Source organism: Saccopteryx bilineata, chromosome 3, assembly GCF_036850765.1.
Source record: "Saccopteryx bilineata isolate mSacBil1 chromosome 3, mSacBil1_pri_phased_curated, whole genome shotgun sequence".
In the NCBI taxonomy this organism is placed as follows: domain Eukaryota; kingdom Metazoa; phylum Chordata; class Mammalia; order Chiroptera; family Emballonuridae; genus Saccopteryx; species Saccopteryx bilineata.
Genome location: NC_089492.1, coordinates 269,064,801 through 269,077,825, shown reverse-complemented (window position 1 = coordinate 269,077,825; position 13,025 = coordinate 269,064,801). Strand labels below are relative to the sequence as shown.

The 13,025-nt window shown below is 51.4% G+C and overlaps 2 protein-coding genes across 3 annotated transcripts in view; one reads left to right on the top strand and one right to left on the bottom strand.

Annotated features, from left to right (window-relative positions):
* HDAC1 (histone deacetylase 1) overlaps positions 1–6,786 on the top strand; it is a 42,283-nt gene extending 35,497 nt beyond the window's left edge. For both annotated transcript variants that reach the window (XM_066269786.1, XM_066269785.1), the window contains 10 exons: positions 524–662; positions 1,121–1,262; positions 2,473–2,565; positions 3,707–3,815; positions 3,898–4,038; positions 4,577–4,685; positions 4,778–4,908; positions 5,170–5,322; positions 5,840–5,888; positions 6,156–6,786. In XM_066269786.1, coding sequence (XP_066125883.1) covers positions 524–662; positions 1,121–1,262; positions 2,473–2,565; positions 3,707–3,815; positions 3,898–4,038; positions 4,577–4,685; positions 4,778–4,908; positions 5,170–5,322; positions 5,840–5,888; positions 6,156–6,183 — 1,094 coding nt within the window. In that variant the 3' untranslated portion in view covers positions 6,184–6,786. The remainder of the gene's footprint in view (positions 1–523; positions 663–1,120; positions 1,263–2,472; positions 2,566–3,706; positions 3,816–3,897; positions 4,039–4,576; positions 4,686–4,777; positions 4,909–5,169; positions 5,323–5,839; positions 5,889–6,155) is intronic.
* A 185-nt stretch (positions 6,787–6,971) lies between these two features.
* MARCKSL1 (MARCKS like 1) lies at positions 6,972–9,885 on the bottom strand. The gene is made up of 2 exons (XM_066269788.1): positions 9,045–9,885; positions 6,972–8,239 (listed from the first exon to the last, which is right to left on the bottom strand). The coding sequence occupies exons 1-2, from the start codon at positions 9,129–9,131 to the stop codon at positions 7,730–7,732; spliced, it is 597 nt and encodes a 198-aa protein (XP_066125885.1). The 5' UTR covers positions 9,132–9,885; the 3' UTR covers positions 6,972–7,729.
* Between the last annotated feature and the right edge of the window lie 3,140 nt (positions 9,886–13,025).

The window sequence follows — 13,025 nt, the reverse complement described above, 5'->3', positions numbered from 1 at the left end:
TTTTGTCCTACTCTGTTTCATTTAAAAATATATATACTGGTCATGACCCACTAAACCAGTTTTTTTTTTTTTTTTTAAAGATTTTTTTATTTATTCATTATAGAGAGGGGAGAGAGAGAGAGAGAGAGAGAGAGAGAGAGAGAGAGAGAGAGAGAAAGAAGTGGGGAGGAGCAGAAAGCATCAACTCCCATATGTGCCTTGACCAGGCAAGCCCAGGGTTTTGAACCAGCAACCTCAGCGTTTCCAGGTTGACGCTTTACCCACTGCGCCACCACAGGTCAGGCTAAACCAGTTTTAAGGCATACTAAGGGATTACCACCTTCATTTTAGAAAACTTTTTTTTTTAGAGTAACTAATACCATGTTTGCTCCCTGTTGGAATGGGGTGGGAGAGGACTGCCTTGTGAATTGTACAATACAGCTGTTGAATAGGCAAGTCCTGCCTCTCCCTAGGTTCCCTGGGCTTCTTGGGGGAGGGGAGAGTGGCTTGGTAATAGGCTTATGTTCTCTCTTCCCACGCCCAGCAAGTGCTGTGAAACTTAATAAGCAGCAGACGGACATCGCTGTGAATTGGGCTGGGGGCCTGCACCATGCAAAGAAGTCTGAGGCATCTGGCTTCTGTTACGTCAATGATATCGTCTTGGCCATCCTGGAACTGCTAAAGTATGCCTGCCTGGCCTTGTCTTTTGGAGGAGCACCTTAGGCCAGGTTCCCACTTACCTTTCCCCTGGGTTTGCCTCCCTAGTTTGCTTTTCCTAGCGGTTTGCTGGCTAGGATATGTTCGGTGAGTGTCTCTGGCCATTCTCTCCTTGATGGGGTCTTGATTTGACCTGAGCCCACGGCAAGATCAGGGGCAGGCGCTGCTCAGATCCTGCCTCCAGAGTGTCCCTGTGTGGCTGGAGTTGACCCTGGCTGTAGAGTAGGAAGATTGGACTTGGTCGGCTTGGTCAGGCCTCTGGAGACACCCTGCCGCTCTTCCACCTTCCTTCAGCCAGTTTCCACGTCTCTGGTGCTTAGAGATACCTGAGGGAGGCAGCCAGCTCGGTAAGCTGGGACCTGGCGCCCTTGGCGCGCCCCACTCCAGAAGAGCCCCCAGACCCCTGACCCTCTTTTGATCCTAGGTATCACCAGAGGGTGCTGTATATTGACATTGATATTCACCACGGCGATGGTGTGGAAGAGGCCTTCTATACCACAGACCGGGTCATGACTGTGTCCTTTCATAAATATGGAGAATACTTCCCAGGAACTGGGGACTTACGGGTGAGAACTCCCTTCAGGGGCCAACCAACTCACTCTCAGCTGCCATCTCTAACTCCTATCTCATGTCACCAAAAACCACTTTTTGTCTCTTCTGGCATTAAGAACACTATACTCCAGCCTGGGATTCCTGCCCCAAGTCGTCTTTCCTCCCTTATTCTGGAGGAAGGGAATGATGCAGACCTAAAGGGTTGGGAGGAATGGGGTCACCTGATTCATGCATTTCACTCCTGGCTACAGCTGAATTGCATTACACTATTCAGATGTCCCATATGGCTTGAATTTTAGGTTAGAAACATCAGGTTTTCTCTCATGGGCTAGAAATTGGGACCTTTCTGAACCATCTCAGCGTTCTTAACATTTTTAGGTCACTTCCTTGGTATAGAATAGTTAATAGACACTTCCCCTTAATGAAGTCTATCCATGGACCTCTAAGAATTCTTGGAAGCTAATTTTTTTTTAAGATTTTATTTATTGATTTTAGAGAGAGGAGAGAGAGAAAGGCAAGGGGAGGAGTGGGACACATCAGCTGGTAGTTGCTTCTCACATGTACTTTGACCTCACAAGCACAGGATTTTGAACTGGCAACCTCAGCATTCCAGGTTTAATGCTTTATCTACTGTGCCACCACAGGTCAGGCGGAAGCTAATTTTTTGAGCTGTCCTGTTATTAGCATGAATATGGTGAAACCAGCCACTTTGTCATGCCAGTAGCTCTTCGGTGAAAAAGTGGCACTAATTCAGTTGTTTGTTATTGCAAGCATTAAAGTAACTAAGCAGTTACTATTTTGAAGAACTCTTTTTTCCCCTCTGCTTCCATTCCATACCTCCCCAAAGAGGAGAGGGTGGGTAGGTAGAGGAGTGAGCAGTAAAGCTCTCTGGAGAGGAAATTGTTATGGGCAGGTATTCTGTGACCCATTCACCAGCCAGCTCTAACCCAATCCATAGGTAGAGGAATTTATGTTGTGGGTAGGATATTTAATCTCTGGCCCCATAAACAATTCTCAGTTTGGATATTTGCTGTGCCGTGTCAAGAGATGTAAGCTAGACTTGCCACTGAGGGTAATGCTGCTAACCACAGTGCCTTGCTCTATCCCTGGCCCACCTCTAGAGCCCAGTTTGTCCCTCTTAGAACCACTGCCTCTTTCTTTAGCCTTCCAGCCCCTCTCCTAGCTTTGTTTTTTCAGTTTTACTTTAATGTCCCCCTTGATTAGGATATTGGGGCTGGCAAAGGCAAGTATTATGCTGTTAACTACCCGCTTCGAGATGGGATTGATGACGAGTCCTATGAGGCCATTTTCAAGCCGGTAAGTGGTTTATCCATCAGCTGGGCTACAAACGGGATTGGTTTAAGGTGGCAAAGCACCCCCACCATGTCTCCAGAATCTTTCCCCATTGAGAGGCTGGTTGGGAGATGTGTTTCAACCCTGGATTGCATGCTCTGTGCTCAGTTCTGGAAACAAAATTCACCCAGATATTTGTTGATGCCTCTGTGAGTCTGGCCCCCTGTCTGATACAAGAACATCTAAGATGTTATCTACAGTTTGAAGACTTCACAGTCCAGGGTATGGGAGGCAGGCACATACCCAGCAGTGTATAGTCTACTGTTTTTAAGGGATGAACAGAAGAATGAGAGACCGCTGCCTGGGCTGGTGAGAGGGTAGTAGGGTGATTTCACAGAGGTGGTGACAGTTGAGTGAGACTTTGAAAAATGAGGAGTTACCCATGTGAAAAGGAAGTAGGGGCTAGATGGGAGGGGTAGCATTGAATAGAGGGAACAGTGGTGCCAGTACGTAGCTGCATGTAGGCCAGTGTAGTGTGGGGGAGGAGTGTTGAAGGATGTGGGAAATGTATGTTGGGGTCACTATTTCAAAGGGAGACTTGAATGTCATGCTAAGGAGGTAAATCTTCACCTGTAAGCAGCAGGGAACCATTAATAGAATAACCTAATAAAGTCAGCAAACACCAAATAGCCTACTCTGTGCCTTGTAGTAATGGGGACCGAAGCCTGAGTTATGGTCTCTGTCCTCAGTAATGTTAGATTCAGCTTGTGAGAATGAGATATACAAAAGTGAAGTGGTTCTTCACATCTGGCTCAAAGTCTGTAGTACCATGAGTAGAGCAGATGAAGCTAAGGGTCAGAAAGACTTCCTATAGGAAGTGGCACTGAAGCTTGGGCAGTGAAAGAATGGACTCGGAGTTGACACAGAGGCCATTACAGGTTCAATGTTAGAAGAGCTAGGAGGCTCTTTCAAATTGGGAAACTGAAATCCAGAGTGGGGAAACCCCTCTGGCTCATACCTTTTATCTACCACCTAGCATGTGGGAGAGTAGAAAGGTCAGAGTGGGGGATGAGGGTCAGAAGAAAGTACTGCACCCACTCTTTTTAGCCCTGAACAATCACATAGCTTTTCTTAAGGCTTATGGTGACCAATATGTGTCCTTTAGGTCATATCCAAAGTAATGGAGATGTTCCAGCCCAGTGCAGTCGTCTTACAGTGTGGCTCTGATTCCTTGTCAGGAGATCGGTTAGGTTGCTTCAATCTGACTATCAAAGGTGAGACCAGGGAGCATAGAGCTGGGTGGGCTGGGTCCTGCTTGGAGCTCCTGTAACCCAGTACCACCTTCTTCCACCAAAGGGCATGCCAAGTGTGTAGAGTTTGTGAAGAGCTTTAACCTGCCTATGCTGATGCTGGGAGGAGGTGGCTACACCATTCGTAATGTTGCCCGGTGCTGGACATATGAAACAGCCGTGGCCCTGGACACGGAGATTCCTAATGGTAATGGTTCCAGGGCTAGGTTGGGCTGGGTGGAGCTGAAGCTCATATGTCCTCAAATTCACTTCTGTCCCATTGGCCATATGACCTCTCCTCTTCTAGTACTAGTCATTGATTTTCCTGCCTGTTCTCTTGTGATCATCAGACCATAGCCATCAGCTTTTCCCGAATCCTCTTTGACCCTGTCCCCTTTCTCTCTCTTGGTCTGAACAAAATATCAATGGTTATTTATAGCTTTGGAGTTTCTATTCTGTAGGGTAACTGAGGTAGTAAAGGAGTGATCCCAATGAGCATTACCTAAATTTTTCTAAACCAGGAGCTTGGGCTTTCTCATAGTGAGATAGACACACACAACTGATGTGGACATTGCAGAAGGCATTAAAAAAATTGAAGTACTGTAGGTACTCTTCTCACCCTATCTTGGAAGCATTCTTCTCTACCGTACTTGGGCTGACAGATCCGGATAAACCTACAGATGCTTCTCTCAGGGTCCTGTGGTTTGGCCAGGTCTCATGACTTTCTTATCCACTACCCCAATTAGAGCTTCCATACAACGACTACTTTGAATACTTTGGACCAGATTTCAAACTTCACATCAGTCCTTCCAATATGACTAACCAGAACACAAATGAGTACCTGGAGAAGATCAAGTGAGTATATCCCCAGACACCCCTTGATTGAACATTCCATAGTGTGGTTTGTCCCTAACTAGAGCCTAGCTATCCTCTACCATTGGCCATAGACAGCGACTGTTTGAGAACCTGAGAATGCTGCCCCATGCACCTGGGGTCCAAATGCAGGTGATTCCTGAGGATGCCATCCCAGAGGAGAGTGGCGATGAGGATGAAGAGGACCCTGACAAGCGTATCTCAAGTAAGACCCAGACATAAGGTCCTGTACTTCCCACTAGGTAGGCAGCTCCGACTTCCCCCCACTGTTTCTGGTTTCACTTTTCCCCCCAAAATACTCATCCATTGAGATATCCAAGTTCCAGTGCCTATAGGAACAATTAGGGAGCCTGCATTCCCTGTCCTCTTTCCTGGGTGTTTCTTGGAGAACACTCATAGGGAAGCACTGGGCATAGACCCAGAGATCAAGAATCTCCTGCTCTCAGTATTTCCCATTGCTTCCCAGTCTGTTCCTCTGACAAACGAATTGCCTGTGAGGAAGAGTTCTCAGACTCTGATGAGGAGGGGGAAGGTGGTCGCAAGAACTCTTCCAACTTCAAAAAAGCCAAGAGAGTCAAAACAGAGGATGAAAAAGAGAAAGACCCAGAAGAGAAGAAAGGTGGGTTAGGGTTGGGTCGGAACTTGGGTCTTCAGCCCCAGGCCCTGGAGGATAATGAATCTATGTAGGGTACTGGGAGGAGGGAGTTGACTTGGGCACTGGTAGTGCCTGTGGGGCTCTTCCTCCAGCGCCTTGGGCCTTTCAGTGGCTCCCAGAAAGAATGAAACTCGATTCATCATCTCCACTGGCTTATTGAGCCCTGCCAGGTCCGAGAGCCAGGGACATGCCTGGGTCAGGAGCATGGGTCTCACATACCACCCAAGCCCTTTTCCCTGGCACTTCACCCCAGTTTCCCAGGGGGCTGCCTCCTCCCACCTGGTTCAGGCACTAGCAGGTTGAGAAACCGGTCAGACCTGTTTGTTCTCAGTAAGGCTCACTGGGTGGACCTGAGATGGGCTTTTCTCTTTTTTATGTCCAGTGAGCTCTAGTGTGGGGAAGGGGTTTCGGGTAAGGGAAGATTCCCATGGGTCTTTCCAGAGAGGCTCTCCTTGGCCATCCCTGCACTTTTATGTTCCAGAAGTCCCAGAAGAGGAGAAAACCAAGGAGGACAAGCAAGAAGCCAAAGGGTGAGGAAGGAGCTGTCTGTCGGCCATCTCCCTGGCATTGGTGCACCAGCCCCTTTGTCCCACTAGGCTGAGAGGGAAGGCACAGAGACAGCTGGTCAAGCTTACAAAGGCTTCTTTCAAGGACCAGTCTGTCTCTGCAGTTCTAGGCAAAGCTATGAAGCCCCAGCCCTTAGCAGTCACCTAGGGTCCTATGAGTCTTGTACCTATACTATACTTTTGCTTCAAGGCCTCTGGGTTATCTCATATCAGTCTGTGCTCTCTCCACAGGGTCAAAGAGGAGGTCAAGTTGGCCTGAGTAGACCTCTCCAGTTCTGGCTTCTTGCAAAGTCCTTTACCTTTCTCCTGCAACCCCCCAGATTTTATATTTTCTATTTCTGTATATTTATATAAAAATATATTAAATATAAATATCCCCCGGGACTAGACAGGAACCAAGGCCCCGAACCCGGGGCACACGTGCTGGGTGAGTTCTAATAGCTACCTTGTCATCCCTATTTCTTAATTTTGAACTATAAAGGGTGCCAGTTCTGGGTGGAAAGGATTCTACTCTCCTAAACATCCATAGGACAAAATTCCAATTTCCTGCTTAGTATCTTTGACAAGGTACCCTTATTGATCATTCTAGAAGGGGTGGCTGGGTCTTCAGGGACCCTGTTCTTTATAGGCTCCTTAAGGTAACATCAGCCATCTTTAGATTGGTTCTGTTTTCATACCTTCCCATGGCCCCAAGTAAGCCAAGAAACTCACCCTGTCTGACCTCTGTCCCACCCCCACTCCCCTGTTCTGCAGGTGGAGATCCGTAGTTTCTTTTTTGAGATACTATTTTTGGGTTTTTTGTTTGTTTTTTGGTGAGAATCTTTGTAATAAAATGGTACATTTCTATACCCTCTTGAGCTCATCTAGCAGTATCCCTGGGTTGATTCTGACTCCACTTAGGGAAATGGGCCCTTCCACTTAGGAAGAGGATCTGGGCAATCCCCCAACAACAAAAGAACCCCTGGCTTCTCCATCCCTCCCTCAGGGTTTGAGGTTAACCAGTCTTCTCATCCTTCCCCCAGAAGACCACTCATTAAAAAGCACCACTAAAGGGACAACATTTATTCCTTTTCCAAATGTTACAGTAAAATCAGGTGGAAGAGAATGGTTTTAGAAGTTAGAAAAAAAAGTACAAATCTGGGGTTTGGCCATTAAAAGTTATTTACAACAATGGGAGGGGGGAAAAGACAACAAGAAGTTGTTTCACATTACAGACCTCCCCCCCACCCCAAAGCCTAATACTTGCTTACCAAGTCAAAAAAGAGACACAGTTGATTAACAAGCTGGAGGTTTGAACTTGAGTAAGACATTATAAAAACCTAGACAGGGGCAGTGTCCTCCCCTAGCCCAGGTGCCACTAGGCACAGCACAAGAGACTTAAAAACTCAACAGGGGAAGGCTGGACACTCAGGATTTGGGAGTGTAGGCACCCCACATCTGGCTCAGGGATTTGGGGAGTAAACAAAACCTACTTGGAAAAGAACTGGGGAAGAAAACCAGCAATTGCCTTCTGTAAGGGTGGGGATGGGGAAAGAGGTAGGACTAGGGGCAGGAGCATTTCACATCACTAACCTAACTTGGGAAACTGCAAGGGACCATCTTCAACTGGCCTTGAGAGAAAGACCAGGTGGATGATGGGAGAATCCACAGAAGGGAAAGGAGGGAAGGGAACGTGGCTTGGAAGGGGCAAAAGCCCCTTCCTTTCTGGGCACAGGAAAGCAGCCAGGGTACCAGGTCCAGGCAGTGACCTCACAAGGACAGCACAGTTTTTGCAGCTTAGAGATCACCCACCTGCCCCCACCCAGCTACTCATTCTGCTCGCTGGAAGGTGTAGGGCCACTCTCCGGCCCTGAAGGAGTGGACATCTCTGCAGCCTGGGGCCCTGCCTCTTCTTCTGTATCTCCTCCCTTGGAGGTAGCACTAGCCTCTGCCCCCTTGGCTTGGGGCTCCTGGCTCTCAGGGATGGCAACAGCCTTCCCTTCCTGGGCAGTGCCTTCCTCGCTGCAGGCACCGATCTCTCCCTGCTCCTGCTCTTCCTCAGTGGGTGAGGAGGCAGAGGATTCACCCCCACCCTCCTTCCGATTTCTCTTGAAGGACAGGCCACTCAATTTGAAAGGCTTCTTGAAAGAGAATTTCTTCTTCTTCTTGGGGGTCTCCTTGGGAGGAACATCCCCCTTGGCCTCAGCTCCCTGGCTAGGGGGTGCTGGCTCGATGGCATCACCAGTGGCCCCAGCTGCCTCCTCTGTTCCGTTCACAGGGGGCGACTCCCCTTCACCCTTGGATAAGTCTCCATTGCTTTTCACGTGGCCATTCTCCTGCGGGGCAGAGGAGACAGCAGTAAGGGTCAGGACTCTACACCACACTCCAGCTCGCCTCTGACCCCTTCCAGACAACGAGGGTCTGAGTGATTCTACTGCAAACGTCGAGTCTGATTGTAGCCTCACTCCACACCCGGGATCCCGTCAAATATCTCCCTCCTGCCCTTCCAGGCGCGCTAGGGCCGGCAGGAGGCGCTGGGGTCCGGTGGCCTCCCACCCTCCTCCCCCGGGGCGGCTCTCCATTCCGCGCAGACCCGCAGGCAGCTGCGGAACCCGGGCGGGCGAGCCGTGCCAACCGAGATTGGGCGGGAAGCCGCCCCGGGGCGCTGTTCTCCGCACCTGGACGGCCTACTTTCCCAGCTTCCTGCTTTGTGTAAACGGCCCCCCACCCATCGCAGCCTACCCACACATCTCGACTACCCCCTGAAAAAAGGCCATGGGCCACCGAGGTCCGGGCTGCGGGCGGAGTGCTCGGAGGGGAGGACACCCGCCCCGCGGCCCCTGGGCGCCCCCTTGACGCGGCCCTTTGTTCCCCGCGCGGCACTCGGGGCGGCCGGGGGGCAGCGCCGGGGGCCTGGGCGGCGAACAAAGAAGGCGGCGGGGCCCAGCCGGCGCCCCCTCCGCGCCCCTCCCCTCGCTTCACCCGCGGGGGCTGCGGCGCCGAGAACAAAGGGACCGGGCGGGGGAGGGGGTTGCCGCGTGTCCCGGGCCGGACAAAGCGCGCGGCCCCGGACCAGGGCCTTAGAGGGGGGCGAGGTGCGAGAGGAGGGGGGCCAGGGTGGGCCGTACCCAGCGCACCCACCTGTCCGTTGGCCTTAGCAGGGGAAGCGCCTGCTGCCTCTTCGGCGGTCACGTCTCCCCGGGGAGCCTTGGAGCTCTGGCTGCCCATGATGGTGGGTCTGCTGGGGGGCGCCCGGAGCCGCCCCGGGCTCGCGCCGCAGGGGGATAGTTCTGTTGGGTCGGCCTGGCCGGCGAAGGGGTGGGGCTCGCGCCTCAGGGGGAGGGGTATCGGGGGGGGGGGGAACCGAGCTGCACCCCCGCTCCGCACCAGACCAAATAGCTGCACCCGCCGCCGCTCCGCTCCGCGCCAGAATGCCGCCCGCCGAGCTGCCTATATATATGCGCCCCGAGCTTGGGGCGGGGCCGGGCATTTAAATGAGCGCCCAATCGAGGGGCGGAGGCGGGCTCAGGTCGTGCGCCCCTCTTGTGCAGTGGGCGACGCTAGCGGTCTGTTCCCCCTAAAACCCATACAGCAGGTGGGGTCCGGTGTGGGGAGGGTAAGAGAGGGTTGTTCGACGAGTTGGCAGAGGGGTGCTCCTAGAGGATAGGAGAGAGAGCAGTCATTTCCTCCTACCAAAGCCCACTTCCCAGAGAGACGCCCCAGCACCTGGACTGGCCCCCATTACCTTGGTCCTGCCCTGGCAGTCTCCCCGTAGAACTCTTCGAAAGGCTTACATGCCCAGACTCATCCGACGGCTGGTCCTGAGTTATGCTCCAGAGAATGTGGTCATCAAAGCTGCAGGGTCCCTCTCTAGGATCTGCACCCCCTCAGGCCCCGAGGCAGGTCAGAGGTCCCACCCACTTCCCTGCTGGCCTGCCCCAGCCAGCCTGGGGGGTCTGACCCTCTGTGGGACCACTCTGGTCAGACTGGTGAGGCCCGTTTCTCATCTCTTCTCTCAGTCCCTGGTGGCTAGTCACGCTGGTCCCTCATGCCCTCAGCCTGGACCCCACCTAAGGTGGTCCTGTGACCTTGAAGGGCCTCATCATCTCTGAAAGCTGAGGAGCCTAGACCTTCGAGACACTGACATAATCTATCTGACTTGTCTGGTGCTCTCCTCCAACATCTGCTCCCCTACATCAGCAAACAGAGGAGCCCCAGAAGGCAGATGAACAAATCTTAAAACACTCCAGTTCCTAAAGAGGAGGGGCTAGGACATCACCAAGGCTCCTTCCATGCCTGGACAGGCCATGGGAACCCCAGAATACTAGCTGACCCCAGATACGTGTGTGTGTCCAGCTGTACAGGAGGAAGGGGGTGGGGGCTAGAGGAAGCAAAGTGTTGCAAAAGCAAGGCTGTCCTGGACAGCTAGCTCAACGTGGTGTCCATTTCCCTCCAACCTACAATGGCCAAGGCTTCCGGGGAGGACTGCGGCTGACAGGTGTGGAGATACCCCCAGGACCTGAGAAATCAAACTCTTCTGCCCTGGTTGGATAGCTTAGTCTTCCACATAGGCAAGGGTTGTGGGTTCAATTCTCCAGTCAGAGCTCATGCAGGAACAGATCAATATTTATGTCTGTCTGTCTCCCTCTCTCTCTCAAATCAGTTAATAAATTTTAAAAACAGAAAGAAACTTCCCACAGATCTGACTGCAAGGGAAGGGAGTGGGGGGGACAGGCTGAGGTGGTTTCTACATTCACACTCACTCCTATATCTTCCACCCCCACCTCCACTGTAGAACACTTTCAGCTTCATTAGCACCCTCCCATTTTTCAGACTGGCATACTGAGGTTCAACAAAGGAAAGTGACCAGTCCAAGGACACACAGCAAATACCAGTAGCTGAGCGTGAGAAAGAGCTAAGAGACCTGTTAAAATGGGCTGGCGTCTGTAAGGAAACCCCTAGAAGAATTCTGTTAAGATCTGGGGCTGCTTGGTCAGAATGGGAGGCAAGAAGCACTAACTTTGGGACAGGGAGAGGCACCCTGACTCACTGCAACTCAATATGACAATGACTTCTCCATCCACTGCAACTGAAGGATGGATATTGTGACCTGCATCCCTGTCTTGGCCACAATAGGGAACCCACAATGCTGCCAGGCGCTGCCCGCCCCGGCTGGTAGGGCTTAGATTGAAGGGGGTGTGAGTCCTGGAGGGGTTAGGGTCAGAGGTTAAAAGTAGCTCCCAAGGCATCTGATTTCTCCACACTGTCCTTTCAGGGTATATGAGGCAAATTGCTTGGATAATCCCAGGAAGAGGGAGGAACATCAGGGCTAAAGGACCCTGAGTCCCCAGAGCCTCAAAAGGAGCCTGGTCTGCAGGGAAGCCCCTGCATCCCCCACTAGACATTGCAGGAGGCTGGGGGAGGGTACATGAGAGACCAATCCCTCAGCAAATCCAGGTCCCAGCAGAATCTGGCTTCTGGGAGAGGGAAGAGGTTTAGAGGATGCTGCAGTAGTGAAGGGGGGTGGGTACAGCAGCCCCTGCTGCCTCCTCTGTCCACACTGCTGCTCCTTCCTCCCCAGCTGCTGCCAGCCCAGACAATGTGCCCATTGTTCTGAGTCTCCAGGGGCCTATGTGCAACTGTGTGTGTCTGTTTCTCTCTGTGTGTGACTGTGTATTGCTCTGTATCTGTCTGTGTGTGAGAGACTTTGTGACTCTGTGTGTGTGTGTGACCAGGTGTGTATAGTTGTGGTGTTGTGAGTCTGCATCTTTGTTTGACTGTGTGTTGGGGTGAGAGAGAGAGACTTGGTGACTCTTGGTGACTTTGAGACCTTCTGATTGTGTGCTGATCTGTCCTTGAAATTATGTGTTAGTGACTATTATCTGACTGTGACTGGGTGTATAACTATGAGTGTGGCCCTGGCTGGATTGCTGTTAGAGCATCATCCTGATACACAAAGGTTGTGGGTTTGATCTCCGGTCAGGCACAAGTAGGAACAGGTTGATGTTTCTGTCTCTCTTTCTCTCAATTCAATTAAAATTTTAAAAAGAGCACCCTTTAAAAAAAAACAACAAAGCCTGACCTGTGGTGGCGCAGTGGATAAAGCATCGACCTGGAAATGCTGAGGTCGCTGGTTCGAAACCCTGGGCTTGCCTGGTCAAGGCACATATGGGAGTTGATGCTTCCAGCTCCTCCCCCCCTTCTCTCTCTCTCTGTCTCTCCTCTCTCTCTGTCTCTCCCCCTCTTCTCTAAAATGAATTAAAAAAAAGAAAAAGAATCTTTAAAAAAAACAAAAAACCTGTGACTGTGTGCAGCTGTGTGAGAGAATGTCTATGAGCGTGTGGACAAAAGAGTGAATAGTGTGTGTTCGTGTGTGTCCTCGTGGGGTGGCTGTGTGTGCCTCAATGGGTCAGTAAGGTTATGGTGGTCAGAACCTTTGAGGTGTGAGCTTTGACCAGAAAGAATGGCAGGGAAAGGAAGAAGGGGAAGGACAAGGTGACTGAGATGGACAGGGGGAAGGGAAGCTGCAGGGACTAGAAACACCACGTTTTCTTACATTCTCCATCTGTTCCTAGTTCTCCGGTAAGGCTCAGACTCTGGCCCTGGCCTGAGAACTCCTAGTTCCCATGGACAGAAAGGAATGGATCTCCTTGGCAGGAAGCCTGGGACCCTCAGAGAGACAGAGGGTGGGGCTGAAGGTGGAGAAGGGCAGCAGAGAACATTGCGCTATAAAGGAGTTTGGAGGGCATTTGGCAATCTCTGAGAGGGACCCTGTGATGGGGATCAGATCAGATGCCAGCCAGGTAAGGTGTTAGTGGGCACTATGTAGTCAGAGATGGAAGATGAGCCTTCCTAATGTTGGGAAAGGCTTAGAGATGGAAAGAGACATCAGTGAATGGCTAAGTCCCTATGGAGGCCTCAAGAATGGTGACTTGGCACAGCTCGGTTTCCAGCCCCAGGGTTGCCATCTCCTTCTGGGAGCATCACCTGGACCCAGAGACCTTAGTTCTAGCTCCAAGTCTGCCTCTTCCTGCTCTGTAACTGTAAGCCAGTCCCCTTTCCTCTTGGGCCTCAGCTTGCCCATCTGTACAATGAGAGATTGGGCTCTATGATTCACACTCA

What these genes read in the sequence shown, in the direction of transcription:
- MARCKSL1 (XM_066269788.1), bottom strand. Translation starts at nt 9,131, where the DNA reads ATGGGCAGCCAGAGCTCCAAGGCTCCCCGGGGAGACGTGACCGCCGAA. An exon ending in CTGCTAAGGCCAACGGACAG is followed by an intron (nt 8,240 to 9,044) that starts GTGGGTGCGCTG and finishes TCTGCCCCGCAG; the next exon opens with GAGAATGGCCACGTGAAAAG.